The sequence below is a fragment of the Loxodonta africana genome, chromosome 21 (genome assembly GCF_030014295.1).
Source record: "Loxodonta africana isolate mLoxAfr1 chromosome 21, mLoxAfr1.hap2, whole genome shotgun sequence".
Taxonomy (NCBI): domain Eukaryota; kingdom Metazoa; phylum Chordata; class Mammalia; order Proboscidea; family Elephantidae; genus Loxodonta; species Loxodonta africana.
In genome coordinates, this window is record NC_087362.1 from 68,791,616 (window position 1) to 68,811,501 (window position 19,886).

The 19,886-nt window shown below is 56.3% G+C and overlaps 2 protein-coding genes across 4 annotated transcripts; one reads left to right on the forward strand and one right to left on the reverse strand.

The window, feature by feature from the left end:
* Nucleotides 1-556: 556 nt before the first annotated feature.
* LRP3 (LDL receptor related protein 3) lies at nt 557-13,241 on the reverse strand. 3 transcript variants are annotated; one of them, XM_064274091.1, is made up of 7 exons: nt 13,119-13,241; nt 11,006-11,053; nt 5,692-5,830; nt 3,681-3,895; nt 2,090-3,206; nt 1,510-1,642; nt 560-1,295 (listed from the first exon to the last, which is right to left on the reverse strand). In XM_064274091.1, the coding sequence occupies exons 1-7, from the start codon at nt 13,189-13,191 to the stop codon at nt 708-710; spliced, it is 2,313 nt and encodes a 770-aa protein (XP_064130161.1). In that variant the 5' UTR covers nt 13,192-13,241; the 3' UTR covers nt 560-707. The 3 variants fall into 3 exon arrangements, with proteins under 3 accessions (XP_064130160.1, XP_064130161.1, XP_064130162.1); XM_064274090.1 differs by lacking the exon at nt 13,119-13,241 and having other exon boundaries at nt 557-1,295; nt 11,006-13,008; XM_064274092.1 differs by lacking the exon at nt 13,119-13,241 and having other exon boundaries at nt 1,031-1,315; nt 11,006-13,012.
* A 539-nt stretch (nt 13,242-13,780) lies between these two features.
* Nucleotides 13,781-18,241, forward strand: LOC135228380 (small ribosomal subunit protein uS14-like). Its single transcript, XM_064274094.1, has one exon. The coding sequence runs from the start codon at nt 15,229-15,231 to the stop codon at nt 15,430-15,432; it is 204 nt and encodes a 67-aa protein (XP_064130164.1). The 5' UTR covers nt 13,781-15,228; the 3' UTR covers nt 15,433-18,241.
* The last annotated feature ends 1,645 nt before the right edge of the window (nt 18,242-19,886 follow it).

Here is a 19,886-nt window from a genome sequence, read left to right on the forward strand (position 1 = left end):
GCCCTGTGGCTTCCTCTGCCTCCTACCCACATTCCCAGCCCTGGGGGTCAGGAGACTGACTCCTCAGCCAGAGGGCAAAGGGCACCAGCCTGGTCAGGCCCGTCGACACCACAGACGCAAGGATGAGGATGGAACTCCTAGCCCAGGTCCTCACGGCCTCTGCCAGAGGGGAGGAGGGTCAGTGCAGATGGAGTGCTCGCCATGGACTAAGTACAAAGTACACGCTGCCCTGCCCAGTCCTCACGGCAGCTCCGGGCGGTGAGGACCAGGGAAGCCACTCAGCTCGGGGAGGGCAGCGAGCACTGCCACAGTATGAGTGGAGCAAGGAGTGAGAAGCCACAGAATACAAACCTGCCCTGGCCCTCTTGTTTCACTGGAATGGATTCTCAAGTCCCCAAAATGGAGTGGAAGGAGAAGGCAGAAGTGAGACCTCAGGGTGCTTGTGTGGGCACCGGGACCCGCAGAGGGGCCCATCTTTCCGTGACTCCACCCCTTTTCCCTGCCCAGCACCCACAGCCCCCCGCCCAGCCAGACCCACCCCGGGCAGAGGGAATGCTGACAGAAAAGCTGGTTGAGGGCCCAGCCCCTCCACAGGGTTCCATGTGGGCTTCCCCATAAGAAAGAAGGATGCGGAGGCAGGGTAGAAACGACTGTGTATTCCCTGGTTACAAAGCGGGGCTGTGGCAGTCACCAGCACGTCGAGTGGGTCAGCAGACCAGCAAAGCCTCGTCGTCGCTGCCCTCCAATATCGGGGAGCAGGCTGGCGGGGGGCTCCTGCAGACCCCCGGCGGCTCTGGTGGGTGGGGGCCAAGGTTGCTGCAGGCAGTGATGGCCGGGGCATGGGGGTCCTGGGCCAAGCAGGGCTCCCGAGGCATGTCCCCAGGGGCTGGGAGGTCCACCAGAGCATCCCGGCAGGCCTTTCTGTCCTTGTCCATGGGCCTGTACTCTGGGTCCTGCAGGCCGGTGGGGGGCAGTGACACTGAAGGTCCCCCCTCAGGCGCATGGCCGGGGGCACTGGGGAGCCCATCACCAGCTGCCCCGGGGCTGCCTGTGTCCGTAAGGGATGCCGGGGGATCCGGGGCAGCCCCCAGTGCAGGCTGGAGGAGCCCGTTGCCCAGCACTGTCTGTGAGGTGCGTGTGGCAGTCAGCAGCGGGATCTGGCCGCGTGGCACCCGTGGCCGGTGGAAGAGCCTATTCCAGAGGCGGCCAAGGCGGCGGCGGGAGGGTCCGCGGCGGGAGGCGTGCCGGCGCATCTGTCTCCGCATGGCTGTGCGAAGGTTCTGTAGCACCGAGGCCTGGAGGGTGGAGGCGGTGGCTGAGGGGACGGCCAGGCCAGCACAGGCCACTCAGGGACAGTCAGCACTGCCCCCAAGGGCCCAAGACCAAGTTGTCATCCCTCCCGGCCACAGCCCCCCATGTCACCCAGCCTCTTTCAACCCCTGACCCAGCCTGCTCACCACCTGCCCTGGCCCCCGGGCTCCCACACCCAGCCAGTCCCCACTGGCTCACCTGGGATGCGCTGTAGACAGGAAAGTCCTCCACGGGTGGAATGAGGCCCTGTGCAATGAGCTGACCGTAGGATGGGGGTGCCTCCCGCCGCACAAATTCGGCCTCCAGGCGTGTCATCTGGGTCTCAAAGGCCCTGAAAGTAGTGAGCACCATGGCAGGGCTGCTGCGACCCCACACTTCCGCCTCCCCTGGGGGCTTCAGGGGAGCCCTGCTGGCACAGTGGTTAAGAGCTACTGCCAGTGGCCAAAAGGTCGGCAGTTCGAATCCACTAGCCGCTCCTTGGAAGCCCTATGGGGCAGTTCTACGCTGTCCTATAGGGTTGTTATGAGTCAGAATCGACTCGACAGCAACGGGTTGGGGCCTACAAGGGGCTCCCCATTCCTCCGCCCACATGCTGAGAGATGCCCAGACCCCACTATGGGCAGAAGTCCACACATAGTTGGCCCAAGCCCCAGTTTACAAACCCACAGCTGCGTGGACAGAGTCTGGAACCTCTCCAGGGAAATGAGGAACTGCGGTACCCATGGCCAGACCGAGGGCCCTCTGCATGGCCCAGTTGCCCGCCCGCCTGCCCGCCCACCTGTACTCCTGCGTGCGCAGTGAGTAGAGCTTGAAGGCGCAGCCCAGAGCGATGACGAGGAGCAGACCGCAGACGAGGCTGCCGATTAGGGCAGCGGTGATGACCTTTCGGGGCACGGCAGCCAGGCAGCCATGCTCGTCACTGCCGTCCTGGCAGTCCTCTTGGCCGTCGCAGCGCCACGTCTCAAAGATGCACAGGTTGGTGCCACAGTGGAAGGTGCCGGGCTGGCAGGAGAAGCAGTTCTTCTCGTCGGCACCATCAGGGCAGCTTTTCTGGTTGTTGCAGCGGTCAGCGAGTGTGTAGCACAGGCCACTGCCACCCTCGCAGGGGTACTGGTCAGGCGGGCAGGCGGGGCAGCCCTGCTCATCGCGGCCACTGGCACAGTGCCACCAGCCATCACAGCGCTGTGGCTCCGAGAAGCAGCCCTGATCCCCTGCATCCCCCACGTCCCCCTCGCTGCTGCTGCCACATGGCTGCTCCCATGGGAGACAGTAGCCCTTCACCTGGTATGTGGCGTTGAAGCCATGGCCAGCGCTGCGGGCGCGGGCGTGGTAGGCCACGGTGAGGCGGCCCTGGGCAGCCTCGAGGCTCACGGGCCGGTGGTTGCTGCGGTAGGACAGCGTCTGCAGCAGGCGGTCCCCGCGCTCACCCAGGCCCTCATACACCTGCACATAGTCATCGTAGCCCAGTCGCAGCTCCAGCTGCAGCAGCACGCGCCTTGGGTCCTGCGTGTCCACCAGCCACGTGCAGTGAAGGTCCGAAGGGCCCCGGGCTGCACCAAACAGGTCAGGGGAGGCAAAGGAGCCGTAGAAGCTGCCCAGCCGCCGGCCACACGCCAGGTCCGGGCAGCCAGCCTCGTCGGAGCCATCACCGCAGTCCTGTGTGCCATCACAGCGCCGCTCCACAGGGAGGCAGCGCGTGGAGCGCGCCCCACTGCAGGGGAAGGTGCCGCCCGGGCACAGGCTGCCCGGCGGCTCAGAGGCGGGTGCCGAGCAGTTGCCCTCGTCAGAGCCGTCCCCACACTCATCCACGGTGTTACACTGCCACGGGCCTGGCAGGCACTTGCCATTGTCGCAGCGGAACTCATCAGCCTGGCAGGACGCCTGGCCCAGCTTCCCTGCCGGACGAAGGGCGTGGGGAGGCAGGTCAGGACAGCAGGGCCTCTCTCCGTTGTGAGGGCCAGGGCCAGGAGAAGGCTGGTGGTCCCCCTCCCAGCTGGGCCGCTGCAGCTCACAACTGCACGAGATAGGCATGGCCCAGGAAGAGGTGGGACCCAAGGAAAAGGGCTCCTTGCCTCAATGGCTACCTGAGGGGCAGAGACCGCTCAAATGCTAGGGTTGGCTTAGACCCTGATCTGAGCCTGGGGTAAGCCCCCCGCTCTAGCCAAGTCTGAGAAGCGGGGACAGTGACCACGAGAGGCTTTGGGAGCATGACCAATCTGCCCTTCAATGGACAGGGATGGTAGGGAGAGGCCCTGTAGGAGCTTGGGGCCCAGTGGAGAGCCCTGCCCTGGTCCTGGGAGCCCACATGTGCACCGAGTGCTCTGTGGTCCAGGTTCATCCTCCCCGCCCCACCCTGTCACCAAGATCACCTCGGATGTATGAGAGACGGAAGCCCTGGGCCTGGCCAGAGCTGGAAGCGTCAGAGTGGAAGAAGATCCAGACGTGGTCCCGGGCAGAGATGAAGGCAGGTGGGATGGCAGAGCCACAGAGCCGGAAGGCCTCCTGGCGGGGCGGGGCCGCTGGGCCCAGCATGAGCCAGTCCAGGGAGCACTGGTGGGACTCCTCCACGTCAAAGTTGCGGAAGCTGCAGGGGCGGAGAGCACAGCAGACATGGGTAGTCAGGGCAGATTGGGGCCCACAGGGCCAAGGAGGGCAGAGTGTGGCCAGGGCTGGAGCTCAGGCAAGGGTAGCCTGCCCCATGCCCTCATCCACCCTGACCCTGGTCTCCCAAATTTGCCTGTTACCCCTCTCCCAGCCACTTGGTGGGATCCCCTGCCACCACTCATGGGTCCAAGGGTTGCTCCATGAATAACCATAACAACTGTGGAGGGTGTCTGTCATGTTCCACTCCATCGCAGCTCAGTGATGGCCCCACCTCATCCTTTACACCCTCTATCAGCACACAGCACCCTTACCCCAAGCCAAAGTGGAGGAGGGGGTGCCAAGGGTCCCATTCATGGGCAATTCCCCCACAACACTCTCCCCTGAAGGAAGGAAACCTAAAGGCCCAGCTTCCCATAGCCATCACAAACATGCTCATGTTTGCTCACACGTGTCCTCTCTACCTGCTCATATACTCACACACGTGCTCACACACGTACACTCACACACATGTATACTCACACATATGTAGTGTCCTCACACACATTTGCTCACACATATGCACTCATGTATGTGTCCTCTCTACCTGTTCATACTCACATATGCATACATTCACACACATGTACACTCACACATGTCCCCTCCACCTGCTCATACATTCACTCACACACGTGCTCACACATACGTACACTCACACATATGTACATTCATACACACATGCACTGAGGACAGGGCCGTGCCCACATAGCTGGTCTAGGCTGCAGGTGGGTGACACCTTGTCACCAGGCGAAGAGCACTGGCCCTGGACCCCACCAGCCAGCTGCTGCCCAGGCTGTGGGGTGAGCAGACCACAGGGCCACAGAGAGCTACTCTCAGGCACTCTCTCTTCAAAGGCTCTACCCAGTTGCCTCACTTCCCCCTTCTAGAGATGGGGAAACTGAGGCACAGAGACCAGGACAGACTCTGTCCTTGTGCTTTGGGGCTATGGAGTAATGTCAGCCTCTGGTGTTGGGATTCAGGACAGCTAAGGCAGATGAAAATCACAGTAATCCCCCAGCCAGATGTCCTAACCTCTGCCCAGGCTGGGGTTAGCTGGTCAACTCACTCCGTTTCTTTCTGCATGTCCCAAGGACTCCCTGCAGGTTGAGCACACAGGCTTCTGCCCAGCCCCCTCCCTACTGAGACTGCCCTGGGTCCCCTTCGGAAGCCCTGTTCTGGGCTTGTTGCCAGCCTGGCATCAAGTCATCCCTGCAGAACCACGAGGGCATCCCTGCCACCTCAGAGGCAGCTGGTCCATGCCCACTGGTCCCTGGGACTCCTCTTCCTAGAAGAGTAGAGGTGACTGAGAGACCCCACAGCCCATGAGGGAGGCTCAGGGCACGGCGACCAGTCAGGGGCAGCCTGACCCAGGGGCTGGGCACACCCACATGCTCACATGTCCTCACATGTGCACTCTCACACATGCTTACAGCTCACAAGTGTTCACCATGCTGTCACGCATACACTCACACACATCACACATCTGCTTACGCCTGCTGAGACATGCAGTCACACAGAGAATCACACCTGTGCTCGAACACATGTGCACACACATGCCTGCTCACACGTGTCCTCTCATATATACACCCACACGTGCTCACACATATGTACACTCAGCCTGCTCACACACGTTCTCTGCACCTGCTCAGACATGTGCTCATGCACACACACAATCTCACGCACACTCACACACGTGTAGGCCCACATATATCCCCTCAGACACTCCCAGGGCCCCCTTACCTGATGGTGATCATGTCCCCACGGTCACCCTGGATGTACCAGCTGCAGTTGGTGCCCGGCGGGTAGTTGAGGGGCCAGGCTGGGCTGTAGATGACACCACGTCGCTCCGTGTGCTGCTCCAGCTTCCCACTGCAGGCAGCTGTCAGGAGATGAGGCTGACAGTGAGCCGGGTGCAGCGGCACTTGAGTCCCCCATGGCTTCAGCACAGGCCTCCCCCATGGTCGGCTCAAGGTCAGCCTAGGATAGCCATGACCTAGGGCAACAACTCCAGAGTTCACAGAAATGGGCCAAGGAAGACCACCTGGACTGAGGGCAGCTGTAGCTCCCCCACCCCACTGACTGCACCAGAGCCCAGGTCCTTCTCTCCCCAATCTGGGCAGGGCTAGGGGCAAGTACACCAACAACTCCCTGTCACTGGCACCTCCAAGGTGCCGCCTCTGGGGCCTCAGCTCAGTGGAGGATTCTGCACCCGTTAGCTTGTCAGCCCTACAAGGGAAATCCACCACTATCCCCTTGCCTGCCCTCCCCAGGGCGCTTGCCAAATATAGACCTCAGCCCCAGGAGGGGAGAGGCTTTGCTCACCCAACAGGTATTATGAGCACCTACTATGTGCCAAGCACTGTGACAGGCATGCTGAGTGCATCTGACATGGAACCCACAGGCTGGGGGTGTGGGAAGTAGACAGACCTTATGCTGAACCCCTTGGGCCGAATGAAGGGAGACAGCAATGTCTAGAGGTGGCTGGCGAGGCACGCTGGGTCTGATCACCCCTTGTGTGGAATTTGGATTTTGTCGGGTATAAATGGGAAGCCAGAGGAAATTGAGGCTCAGAGAAGAGAAGTGTCTTGCCTGGGGCCACACAGCCAGTAAATGGCAGAGCCAGGCTTCACCCTAGTCCTCTGGTGGGCTCAGTCTCTCACTTACGGCTCTGAGCCAAAGGCATTTATGGAGTATCACCTTATACGTCCACCAGGGCTGAGCTCAGAGCATCCCACAGCCTCACTTCACCCATTTCATGATACTCACCCTCTGGTTCCCAGCTAAGCCTCCCTGCCTGAAGGCTCCAAACCACCCCGGGGCAGCGAGGCAGGCCTGCCCTGCCCTGGTGCAGCCTGGCCTCCCCAGCACCCGGCAGTAGGACCCCACCCCTCAGAGCCCCTTCAGCCCTTCACCATACTGGCTCATCTGATGCTCACAACAGGCTGCAGCAAAGACAGCCTGTGCTACAAATGGAGAAAATGGAGCTCAGGAAGGCAAGCAATGACCCTTTGCCCGAGCCCAGTGACCCCACCTTCACACTCTCCCACTGCCTAGCACCTGCCATTGCTGCCCTGAAGTGGGGTTCTCTCTGACTCGTGACAAGACCCTCCAGGACTCCATAAGGCGCAGCTCCAGGAAGGGGAACGCAAGACCTCTGGTGCCTCTCATGCTCTCAGGATGAGGACAGAATGCCTCACAGTGGTCCCAGCCCCCTGCCCACCCACCTTCCCTGTCTCAGCTCCCCTAAGCCCCCTCATCCCCCAGGCCGCCTATGCTTCCTCCCACTCAGGGACTTGGTTCCCGCTGTTCCTGGTGGGGGTGCTTATCCCACCGCCCATGGCCTTCACTCCTCCCAGCTCAGTGGTGCCTTCCTCTGGGCAGCCCTCCCCACACCATTCACCCCTCCTCCCCCTCCTCCCCAGCCCCTACCACAGCGGCCATTCCCCCTTTATCCCTGTGATTAAAGTCTCATGCCAGAGGGCAGGGGCTGCGCCAGCTCTGGCTGGACACCATGTTCCCAGAATCCGGCACAGTGCCTGACCTATAGGAGGTGTGGATCAATGACTGAACTGGTCAAGTGCCTGCTCAGCATGAGCTGTGGGCTGAAGCCCCTGCTGATAGGAGCCTGCCGTGACCAGGGAGGGCCAGGGATTCCAAAACCATGACCAACCCCACCAGCATCTCATAGAAGCTTCAAAGAACTGCAACAGAAACACCCGCCCTCAACCCTAAAGTGAGACTGACCATGATGACGGTCCATCATCAGGTCACCATCCACAGCCTCAACAGTCCAGGTCAGCGAGATACCAACCAGGCGCGTTCCCCTGGCCACACGGGCCCTGCAGAGGCCAGCCTCCTCAAGGCCCGTATTTCTTCAACATACAACAGGTGCCCAGGAGGATAAGGACTAAAACAGCAGAGTCACGGCACATGCAAACATGCTGCAGGAAAGGAGCCTGAGCTCCCCAGCTGTGTGGACCTCAGAGGCCCTGGGTGTTGACCTGGCAGGGGGCAGGGGGTGCCCTGGGAGGCACGAGGTTATTAACCCAGAAGGCTTCTCCTCCCAGAGGGTGCTGGGCAGGCGGTTCACAGAAAGGAAGGGCCCAGTGTGGCTGGGCATGTACCTCCCTTGCCCCGCCCATGTCAAGTCTCCTAAGCCCATAGTAAACCGAGGCATCAGTCCCTCTGAGTCAGAGGACCCAAGGCGTGCTGGGTGAGCTCAGCAAGTGTGGGAATCACCCCTCCTTCACCTGGACCCTCAGCCCCGAGGACAGGGCCCGGGATACAGCAAACCCAAAAAGCCTGTTGCTATCGAGTCAATTCTGACTCATGGCAACCCCAAGTGTCAGAGTAGAACTGCTCCATAGGGTTTTCTGGACTGTAATCTTTATGGAAATAGATTGACCCCGGCCTTTCACCCGAGGCACCACTGCGTGGGATCAAATCACCAGCCTTTAGGTTAGCAGCCAAGCACAAACTGCTTGCACCACCATGGAGCAGAGCAGGGCCTAGCGAATGCCTACCACAGCCGACATGGAACAGATGTCAACTCCCCCACTTGTTAGAGAGTTTATGGAGGCCAGGCCTCTCACCCTCACTAGCCCGGGGAGAACCTGGCACGCACGGCTTCCACCAGGTGTCACGTGCCGCCTTCTCACCCTCACTAGCCCGGGGAGAACCTGGCACACACATCTTCCACCAGGTGTCACGTGTCGCCTTCTCACCCTCACTAGCCCAGGGAGAACCTGGCACGCATGGCTTCCACCAGGCATCATCCACCAGGTGTCACATGCTGCCTCTTCTCTCCTCTGGCCTCATCTCAGCCACCGTACTTCCACTGTACTTCTCCCTCATAAACCTACGTCTGGCCTTTCTTTCCCAGGTCAGGAGACCTTTCTCTCCAGACCACCAGCCCAGCCAGGAGGAGATGTCTGAACAGGGCCCCCAAACAGCCTCACTGCTCAGAGCCCCCCAGAGCTACCCCAGCAACTCCCACCTCAGGGGCAGTGATGTCACTTTGCTGTTTGCTCTCCTCCAAGAGGGGGCCGAAGAGGCTGTGGTTTCCACAGCCTCAGCCTGGCCTGTGCAGGAGCTGGCAGCTCTGGTCAGGGGCTCTTGACTGAACATTGCTTGGCCGTGGGCCTGGAGGTGTCACTGACTCAGCCAACCAGTCCCCAGCCCTCTCCGCGATGGCAGGCCTCACCCTCTCCCCAACACACCACCCCAGGACCCAAGCACAGGCAGTGGAAAGGGCCTCATGACTCCATTCTTGGGACCCACGCTGCCACACTGTTCTACCCTGGGCTTCAGCTTTCCCATCAGTAAAATGGAGCTAATGGGCATGGAGGGGTGGTTGGGAAATGTGAGGGAGGTGGCCGTTTCTATGCAGACACCATGTCATGGGGTGAGCAGGGAAATGAGCAGGCAGGGGAGCCCATCAGACATGCGCTGTGGGAGGGGGGTACAAGCAGGGTGCTGCAATGGTACTGGGCGGTGCGGAGAGCTGGGGAAGGTCAAGCTGGGGACACTGATGCAGGACAGGGGGCATTCTGAGAGGTATGTCTGAGCTTTAGCTGGAGGTAAAGCTAGGGCCAAGGCTCTGCTCAAGTGGGCAAGGGATGACTGGGTCCTTTTAGGCCAGTGTCCTTATTGCCTGTCCAGAGAGTCATCAAGGACCCCTGAGAGGACAGGAGCAAGGCCTGATGAAGCACAATTTGCAGATCTAATTTCCAGAGGCAATCAATACTCTCGACAGCCTGCCCAGTGTAACCCAACGATACAGAGCTGGAAGTCCCACCCCAGGCACTCTGGGAGCCTGCCAGGTGAGTGGAGAGCAGCCTGCAGACCCCAGCCAGCCCACCTCCCTGGGGCCACCATGGCTGGGCGGCAGTGCCCAGAGTCTGGGTGCAGGAGAGGGCACCTCAGGGAACCCACCACTCTTGGGAGGCACAATCTGTCACTTGTGTGGGACCCTTTACAGTTTGCCAGTGGTATTAAGTCACCCTGTGCAAGATCCCGGAAACCCTGGTGGTAGAGTGGTTAAGTGCTACAGCTATTAACCAAGAGGTTGGCAGTCCGAATCCGCCAGGCGCTCCTTGGAAACTCTACAGGGCAGTTCTACTCGGTCCTATAGGGTCACTATGAGTTGGAATCGACTTGACGGCAGTGGATTTGTTGTTTTTTTTTTTTTTGTGCAAGATCCCATACAAAGCATCTTCCCTCGTTTGCTCATTTAACCTATGTTATGGGTTGAATTGTCCCCACCCTGCCGAAAATTTGCTTTAAATCCTAACCTCTGTGCCTGAGGTTATTCTGGAATGGGCTGTCTTTATTATGTTAATGAGGTAGGATTAGCGAAGGGTGTATCTTGAGTCAATCTCTTTTGAGATATTAAAAAAAGAAAACCCATTGCCATGGACTACATGGACTACAGGACAGAATAGAACTGCCCCATAAGGTTTCCAAGGAGTGGCTGGTGGATTCGAACTGCCGACCTTTGAGTTAGCAGTTGTAGCTCTAAACCACTCCACCACCAGGGCTCCTTTTGAGAACAAAAGAGATTAAACAAGCAAGCAGAAGACTGATGCCAAGCCACATGGAAACCTCCAAGGAACCAGGAAATAAGCTGAAGAGACAAGGACCTTCCTCCAGAGCCGACAGAGAGAGAAAGCCTTCCCCTAGAGCCAGCGCCCTGAAATTGGACATTTAGCCTCCTAAACTGTGAGGAAATAAATGTCTGTTAAAGGCACCCACTTGTGGTGTTTCTGTTACAGCAGCATTAGATGACTAAAACAACCTACCAACCAGGCTCTGAGGCAGGTCCTGTTCGTTCACCCATTTTACGGACAAGGAAGCTGAGGCACAGAGAAAAAAAGTTTGCCCAAGATCAAACAGCTCCTTTGTAATGCAGAAAAGATGCACCAAGGACTCATTTTAGTGACAGAACTGAGTTTGAAAAATGTTGGATGACCTCAGGGGTGGAGCCAGGACCTGAAGGCCCGCCAGCAGGGGTCACTAAACCAGAGGGCAAGAAGGAGAAAAGCATCTTACTCACCAAGGGCGGGAACTGCACTGCTAAGCCTCCCAGTGAGAAAGAAGTTCACTGTGGGAGACACAAAGAGGGTCAGTGGGGGTGGCTCTCGGACACCAGGCACCCACCGAGGGCCAGCCAGCAGCCCCTGTGAGGGACGAGACAACACAGCCTGGGCTTGAGGCTGGTTTCCCTTCACCTCACAGGGCAAGGCCCAGAGGGCAGCAACGGAGACTCCCACTCCACTGGCTCCTGCTGACATGGGCAGCCACGGTCCCAGAGGGTCTCAGCATCCATCATGGCACACCCACAGCCAAGAACAGCGTGCAAGCCCGGGTTCATGGGACCACTCCTGCAGCTCCCAGGCCTGGGAATTCTGATTCAGTGGGGGGAGGGGAAGGTGTGACTGTCTCATGTCAGGCCCATCAGAGAGGGGCCCTTGCTCAGCCCAGGTCAGGGAGCTGGCCTGAACCCCAGGCTCTGCCTGTCAGGAGGGCTCCTTCCACTTTGGGGTTTTCTTCCTAAGAGGCTCTGTCAGTCGCCTCATCCACCCAGCAGCCGGGGAGGGAGAGGAAGCAGTTCCTGTTATCTTTGTTTTACCGGGAAGGAATCTAAAAGCCCCCGAGACAAGCTATGACGGTGCTAAATCTCAGTTCAGGGTCCTCCTCATTGTGCTGTGCTGACCCTGGGGCAAAGAGCTGGCCTCAATACCCACCTCCACGGAGTTTGTCATTCGCTTTCAACTACTGCTCTCCTGCGGGGTTTCTCAGGATGAGGGTACGGGTGGGCAAAGGAGGGCACACCCAGTTCCCCGGGATTCAAGATGCTCCCCACCACCAAGGGTGCCAATGGAAGCCTGGAGCATCTCGGGTGGGGTAAGCCCACACCTGCAGCTGCCTCCTCTCAGGAAGCCTAGGCTCTGCTGGACAGAAGCCATGCCATATCTCCTCGCACAGAGAACCTTGGGAAAGCTGAGGGCCTGTCCCCCGGTCCTGCCCACCAGGGAAGCCCAGCATCCAGCAGCTCACAGTCCAGACCAGACTGTGGGGGGAGGAGGAGGTATAAGACCCAACCCTATTTACAGCTCCCTTATTTATTTAGACCCATTTACCCTGCTGGGACAGGGCAGGGACTTTCCCCCAACTCAGAGCTTCCTGTTTCTTGGGGGTGGGGTGAGGAGGGGCGCAGCTTGAAACGGACAGGCTTTCCATTTCAGTAGCTTCAGGAAGCCTGTAGGGGTTTCAGAGCCCTCATCAGTGTCACCAGGGGTTAGCCATGCCCCTAAGAACCCTCAGCTCTGGAAATGGCCTCCTTCCTTCTAGTGGTAAATAAAAGGGCCATGTGGATTGAGGTAGCTATGAGTCGGAATCCACTCCACGGCACTGGGTTTTTTTTTTTTTTCAGCCCCCAGTGCGCACACAGAGGGTCTGGGAGAGGTGAACTGAAAAACCTGGGCAGGGCAGGCGGGAGCCCTTGCCACCAGGTGCCAGGCCTGGACAGGTCCCTCAGCCCTCCACAAACACACTACCCTGGTCTGTCCGGGCCTGCCTAGCTGGGTCTAAGAAGACACAAAGGGAAAACAGGGGTCGTTCTCCTGGGTGCCTGCTTCCTGCCATCCTCGTGCTCTGCATCCTGAGTCCCTTCTCCAGGCCGGCAACCTCTCCCTTCCCCACAACTCAACAGGAAACAGTTTGGCTGAGGAGCAGCCGACCTCAGACCCGCCGGCCTCGCTTTTGTCCGCAGCTCGGGAGGCCCGAACAGTCGCTAAGCTAAGAGCAGCAGGCCCGCAGAAAGCCGCGGACCGGGCCGCCTGCACAGACTGGCCGCCCAGCGTGCTGCTCATCCCTGGCGCCGAGGCACTATTCCGATCCAGGCAGAGCCGGGACTCCATTGCCAGGACTGGGCCTGCAGGGCGAGGCTCCCAGGGTCGCCCTCCCGAGCATATGACTCCAGCAGGCCGGCGCTCTGGGGGACGCCCAGGAAGAGGGGTCCCCGCCCTATCTGTGGCCTCCGCGCGGGAGCCATCGCACTGCCCGCTCCGGGAAAACCCTGGCCCCGGAAGGGGCGCGGGGCCGGGCCGGGGGGTCCAGCCGGGGAGCGGCGCCCGGACCCCGCTCGGCCTGCGCGGCCCACTCACCCAGACAGACGACGGCGAGCTGCGCCCGGGCGCCCGGGGCCCCCTCCGGCCCCGCCGCAGCCCGCTTCTCCATGCCGGGGCCGGCCGCCCAAGGGCGCCGCCTCCTGCCCCCCGGCTTGGGCTCCGTCCGGCTTGGGCTCCCGCGGCGGCTGCAGCCCGGCTGCGGTCGGCGGCTCCGGCAGCGTCTTTGTGGGGCGGCTGTGCGGGCCGGCAGCGCGCGCGGGGCCACATCGGCCGCGGCGTCACGGGCCCTGCAGGGGCTCAGCGGCGGCCGCCAGGGAGGACCCCTGCCCGCCGCTGCCCCCGCGCTCCGGGCGCCGCTCCGCCGCCGGCCTGTGCCGGGGGGTCCCCGGCACGCCCATGACCCGCAGCGCGCAGCCCGCCTAGCCCCGGTGCCCCCCGGCCGCCCTGCGCTGCTCCCGGCCCGCCGGGGCGGGTGCCGCCGCTAGTGCGTTCGTAGGTCTGCCTGTCCTGCCGCCGGGCCCCTCGCGGGCGCCTGGAGCCGGGAGGCCGCGCCGCGCCAGCCACGTGACTCGCCTGCTGAGCCGCAGTGGCGCTGACAGAGAGGGCGGAGGCGGCTGGGGCGGGCCAGGGGCGCACGCCCCGCCTCGGTGTGCTGGACAGCTCCGCTCAGGCGGCCCCTGCCCAGCCCGGCTCTCCCCGGCCCTTGAGCCCGGAGTTCAAAGCGGGCCGTGCTCCCAGGGTACCGGTTAGGGCTCGCCTGGCCACCTCAGGCCCACGAACCGAGCTCTGCCCGACCCCGGGTGGGCATGGGAGAGAGGATGACGATTGGTAGAGGGTGGCAAAGAAAGAGGCTACTCAGGGCTGCTTAGGGAACGTGGGGGCGGGACAGCTCGTGGTGACTTAGGGCTAAAGCCTGTCCTCGGAGTAAGGCATCCCTGTTCATGCCCCTCCGCCCCTCTCTACTGCCCCCCACATTTGCCACAGCTCCAGCTCCCCCTGGACATCTCGAAGATGAATCACCCCGTGCAGAGCACCGCCTATGAGCGAATACTGGTGAGCACGCTGAGAGGACCCCTGCGCCTACCCAGTCATCCTCACAGGAGAACCTGCTTTCCAGATTTGGGGCCACCCTCTGGGAGAGCTGTAAACCAAGGGCCTGGGTCAGTAACTAGCAAAAACCAGAAGAGACAGGGAGGCACATTGAGGAGGCCATTCAGGGTCAGGCAGCCCCTGCCCAAGCTCACCCCTTCTTCCTTAAGACTGAAGTAAGTCAGAGATCTCCAGAGGTTCCCTGGCATTGCGGCTGCTGTGTAGCCTGCCCCACTGGAGCCTGAGCTGAGGTTAAGGCTGCGCCTCCACCCCCTCATTTGATGTTCTCCCAATATTTGCCCAACGTTTACTGAGAGAGGGTGGAGAGGAACTGCTGGTCTAGTAATGACGTCGTAGACAGCAACAGAGGAACTCACTAATTCATGTCCGCTGTGCAGGCCAAATGGATTTTCCTAGAAACTTTGGAAAAGCGCTTTTAGTTTTCTGGGTTTGCTTGTTCTTTCTCTTCTAATTCCTTTGATGAGTTTTCCAAAGCAGGCTTTTTCTTGGGAGATGTTTTAAAGGATTTAAAAATCAAATAATGAACACTTGTACACCAGAGTTCATTGCAGCACTGTTCACAATAGCGAAATTTGGAAACAACCTAAATGTCCATCAACAAATGGTTGGATAAACAAAATGTGACATATACATACATACAATGGAATATGATCCAGCCAGAAAGAGAAATGAAGTACTGATACATGCTACAACATGGACGAACCTTGAAAACATTACGCTGAGCAAAATAAGTCAGTGAATAAAAGGACAAATATTGTATGATCCCACTTATAAGAAATAGGCAAATAAACAAAGAACAAAGTTTGTTAGCGCCTACCAGAGGTGGGAGAGGGGAAAAAGGGGAAGTCCTAGTTTAGGGGCACTGATTTCTGTTCATAATGATGGAATAATTTGGAAATTGATAGTAGAGGTGGTGATACAATATGACGATGAACGTAACCAATGCCACTAAATTGCAGATGTAAAAAATGTTGAATTGGCAAATGTTGTGTTACATATATTTTTGCCATGATAAAATCATTTTAAAAATCAAATAATGAGCCTGTTGCCCTGGTGTATCCCTCAAAGCAAGATGGGTCACCAGCAGCTGTACTGGAGTCACCCTCAAAAATTAGGCCACGGTTCCTGCCCCCGAGTGTGCTCAAACTGGCACAGTCTGATCCGGATGTATGGCCTCAATATGTGCCACCAGTGTTTCCATCAGTATGTGAAGGGTATAGGTTTTATCAAGTTGGACTAAGTGATCTTCCTTGAATGAAGGACTCAAGACAAAAGAAACAATGCTCTAGCTCTTTGTCCATAAAATAAAAAATCTTCAGTTGTGACTTTTAACATGAATGGAATAATAAATTGGTTATAAAAAAATCAAATAATGAGAGGAATCACTGATTTACGGTAAAGAGCACTTGTTAGGTGCCATGAAGTTGGTTCCAACTCAAAGTGACCCTATGTACAACAGAATGAAACGCTGCTGGGTCCTGAGCCGTCCTCACAATCATTGTTGCTATGTTTGAGCCCATTGTTGTAGTCACTGTGTCAGGCCATCTTGAGGGTCTTCCTCTTTTTCACTGACCCTCTACTTTACCAAGCATGATATCCTTCTCCAGGGACTGGTCCCTCCTGATAACATGTCCAAAGTACATGAGACAAAATCTCACCACCCTGGCTTCCAAGAAGCACTCCGGCTGTATTCCTTCCAAAAAAGACTAGTTCATTCTGGTAGCGCATGGTATATTCAATATTCTTCACCAGCACCATAATTCGAATGCTTCAGTTCTTCTTCAGCCTTCCTATTCATTGTCCAGCTTTCACATGCATATGAGACAATAGGAAATACCATGGCTTGGGTGAAGCACACCTTAGCCCTCAAAGTGACATCTTTGCTTTTCAACACTTTAAAGAGGTCTTTTGCAGCAGAATTGCCCAGTGCAAGACATCATTTGATTTCTCGATTGCTGCTTCCATGGATGTTGATTGTAGATTCCAGTAAAATGAAATCCTTGACAACTTCAATATTTTCTCAAAGAGCACTAGCCCAACCATTATTTGGTTTCAGAATTTCAGCAGATGGCTGGCTGCCCATGCAACCAGCATTTGTATGTGGCAAAAATCCTCCACAGAGGGAGGGTTTGCTGGCAGCTTTGTTTTCACTTGAGGATGCTGCTGCCTTCTTCAGTGCCTGTTTTTTGAGTTATATAAGGACCAAGGGTTGCGGCCAGTGCAATGGGAGCCATATTTGAGCCTGAAAGGTGGGAGGGATGTGAATTTATCAAAATATTCTGCCGTGTTTTGAACCAAGTAGTAAAAGGTCTATAATCAAAAACCATGACTGTATATAAAGCTCACTTTGCCCAGTGCTCTGTTCACACAGCATTGCCAACTCGCATAAGCCCACATGGCAGGGAACATGATGGTCAGGAGATCCCAGGAACCTCAGGCTGATTGGAAACAAGAGTTCCCTTCACAGAACAGTGCAGGGCCATAAAACAAACAAACAACAACAGCCTATCTTATTTAAACTTTGGATATTTTGTTCATTGTGGATTTTTTGTGTTATTTTGTTTTTTTTAAATATTGCATTAAAATGTTATTTATTTTTTTTACTTAGGTTTTTTGACACTCCCTTAAATTCTGTGCCTGAGATGAGTGCCTCATTAACCTCACCCTAATCCCTGCCCTAACTGAGACCTTAATTATCTGCTACCCCATTTCTGGTTTAGGCATGTGGTGGTCTAGTGCCCTCTAGAGGCTACTGCTCTAGGCAGGGGCCTTGCTTGGGGTCCCCAGTGTGGCCTTGGCTGGGTGCTCTCCCCCTACCCCACTCTTACCGCTTCCAGAACAGCTCCTGTCCTCTGTGTCTCTGCTGCAGGACTCAACCACCCTGGCTGCAGTCACCTGGTCCCCTCCACCCCTGCAACCTCTAAATAAATGTTTCATGCCCGTGCAAGCTGCATCCAGGAGGTTTCAGTCCATCACAACCCAAAAATTTCCAACTAGTAAAGAATTCAGTACTGGGAAGGAGGTGATGTAATAAAGCAAACCAAACCCATTGCCACCAAGTCAATTCCTAATCAAATCAACCCTATAGGTCGGAGTAGAACTACCCCATAGGGCTTCCAAGGAGCAGCTGGTAGATTTGAACTGCCAACCTTTTGGTTAGCAGCCAAGCTCTTAACCACTGTGCTACCAGGGTTCTGATGTGAGTAATAGATCCCTAGAAAAGGCAGATTGGGGTAATAGATCCCTAGAAAATGCAGCCTGAGGCAGAGGAGGGAGAAGCAAGTTGGAGGAGCCCAGGCAGGGGATCAGGGTCCTCCTGGCAGGAATCTGGCCTTCCTGTCAGATGAAGAAAAGCTGCTGCCAAACTCAAATGTGTCTTGTGAGAGACAGGCTGTGGGTCACTGAGGCCTTCGGTAAGTCGTCTGGTCCAGAGGTGAGGAGCATGAGGTAAGCTGAGAAGAGAGGGCAGGCACAGAGGCACCCCACATAAATCCCCATTGTCCAAGGTAGACTCTAGACCAGGCACTTCTGCTCGCACAGTCTGCACCTTCCCTTTTTCACCCATCTGAAATTAATGGCCACATCATTTACCGAGCCAATAATCTTTACTCCATCATCCCCACATCCAATCCATCACTAAGTCCCCTTAGCTACTCCCCCACAGTATATATCACAAATCCGTTCACCTCTCCTCATCACCGTTGCCATCTCCCTGGTCCCAGTCACCATCTCCTCTCTCCTGGACCACTGATAACGCCTTCTGTAGGGTCTCCTGCCTCCCATTGCATTGCTCACATTTATAACAATCAAATGGGATTGTGTCCCCTGCAGAAAATGCTGCAGAACAGAATTCAAAAATGTTCATCACACTAAGCTGCATGGCCCTCTGGGACTAGCCCTGCCTACCACCCTGCCAAGCCCCACTCTCCACCTGGCTTGTTCTAGCCTCAGAACATGTCCGTCTTTCCAGAGCTTATTTCTACTCTTCCTTTGGAGAGATCCCAGTTCTGCCAGGGGAACAGCCAAGAAGCAGAGTCAGAGAGCATTCCAAGGGAATTTCTCGGTCCGGTGAGCAGCCCCTTCTGCATGTGGACATGTTAACTTACCTCCCTCCATGCCCGCCAGGGCTCCCAGGGTCTGTCTGCAACGATCCTGGTAGAGAAGACCTCCAAACACCCAGGGCCAGCATCTCACTTGAGCTAGAGGTGAGACAATAGCTCTGAGCCCATCCACCAATCTCTCCTTGGGCAGAAAACCACCCTGGGTACTTTACCAGATCCCTCTGGGACCACAGTAGAGGTGGCTCAACAGAGAGCCTCACGGGACAGTGTCTCCTAAATGGCTATCTCGCAGTCATGTATCTTAAAATCCATGTATCTTAAAATCCATGTTTCTCCAGTGGCGTTCTAAAACTCTCAGCCATTTGGGTAGACATCAGCAGGAGACCTGGGCACATGTAATTTCTTAATGGAAGCCAATGTTGTGCAACTTTGAAGTAAGGTGGTGTAAGGACAAGAGAGGAAGGAAGGAAAACAGCTCTAAAGAAGGGGAACTTAAGTTCATTTAAACTAAAAATAGGTTAAAATGGCAAAAAATCTTCTAATATATATTTCACCACAATAAGATTTTAAAAAGAAAGAAAGATATTGGTGGGAGCATTGCCAAATCATTGTGTGCAGTCCAATGGATTCTGACTCGTAGCGACCCCATGCGACAGAGTAGAACTGCCCCATAGGGTTTCCTAGAGCAAATCATCAGGTCTTTTCTCCCAAAGAGCCACTGAGTGGGTTCAAACCACCAACCTTTTGGTTAGGAGCTGAGTGCTTAACCATTGCACCACCATGGCTCCTTATTGCCAAGTTAGTAAGGCCAATTAAAATGTAATCATATGCACAAAAGATATCCAATTTAAAAATGCACTAAAGAGCAACCAGTTTAAAATAAAGTTGATTTTAAACAAACAGAAAATTTTAAAGGAGCTGGCAAAATTCATGGTGGTAACAAAGTTTCTACTTGAGCTCTACGGTTTTGTGTCACTTCCTGGTGTCTCTGCCCTCCTGGAGTGGTAGTCGGCCAGAGTCAGGCTCAGAGCTGAGCAGGCTCAGAGCTGAGCGCCTGCTCCACCCTGTGTGTCTCACAGGCACACCAGCTCCTGTACACTAACCCAGCCTCGCTAGGTCTGCAAGCACCTCTGCAATAATGGCAATGCAACCAAGCACATCCGACTACAGACATTCTCCCAGCCACTGCTGCTGCTTACAACTTCAGCAGACCAGCTGCAATAAAATCACTTCCCCTTCAGTACTGAGCAGTAATTTGAAAATTACCGGCCTGGAACAGTGATGGTAAGTATGTTATAAAAGCACCATTCTAAAAAAAGGCTTCTATTGTAATAGAAATGTAAGTGCCAGGTCACCTCTTTAGTTTACCATAACCCTCTGCACCATAATTCTGAGTAGTAAGTGCAGATAACAATTTTCAATCAAAAATCTCCCCTCGGCCTTACTGAAGCATGCAGAAGTATCCTGGAATGATAATCATTTGTGTATTGATTTGGGGGAGAAACATTTGAATTCAGTCCACCTGGCTAAATTATTAATGGAGCAAATTGCACTGGAAACCCTGGGGAGGGCTAGCAGACAGCTTTTGTTCTTGAATCCTGTTGCTGCCTCAGGAATAAAGTCACATGTTAAG

Coding starts and splice junctions, on each gene's coding strand:
- LRP3 (XM_064274090.1), bottom strand. CDS start 11,243: ATGTCAGCAGGAGCCAGTGGAGTGGGAGTCTCCGTTGCTGCCCTCTGG. Junction 5,831..11,005: donor CAGTGCAGTTCCCGCCCTTG/GTGAGTAAGATG, acceptor ATCTCCTGACAG/CTGCCTGCAGTGGGAAGCTG. Junction 1,643..2,089: donor CTGCGCACGCAGGAGTACAG/GTGGGCGGGCAG, acceptor CACTACTTTCAG/GGCCTTTGAGACCCAGATGA.
- LOC135228380 (XM_064274094.1), top strand. CDS start 15,229: ATGAGCCTGTTGCCCTGGTGTATCCCTCAAAGCAAGATGGGTCACCAG.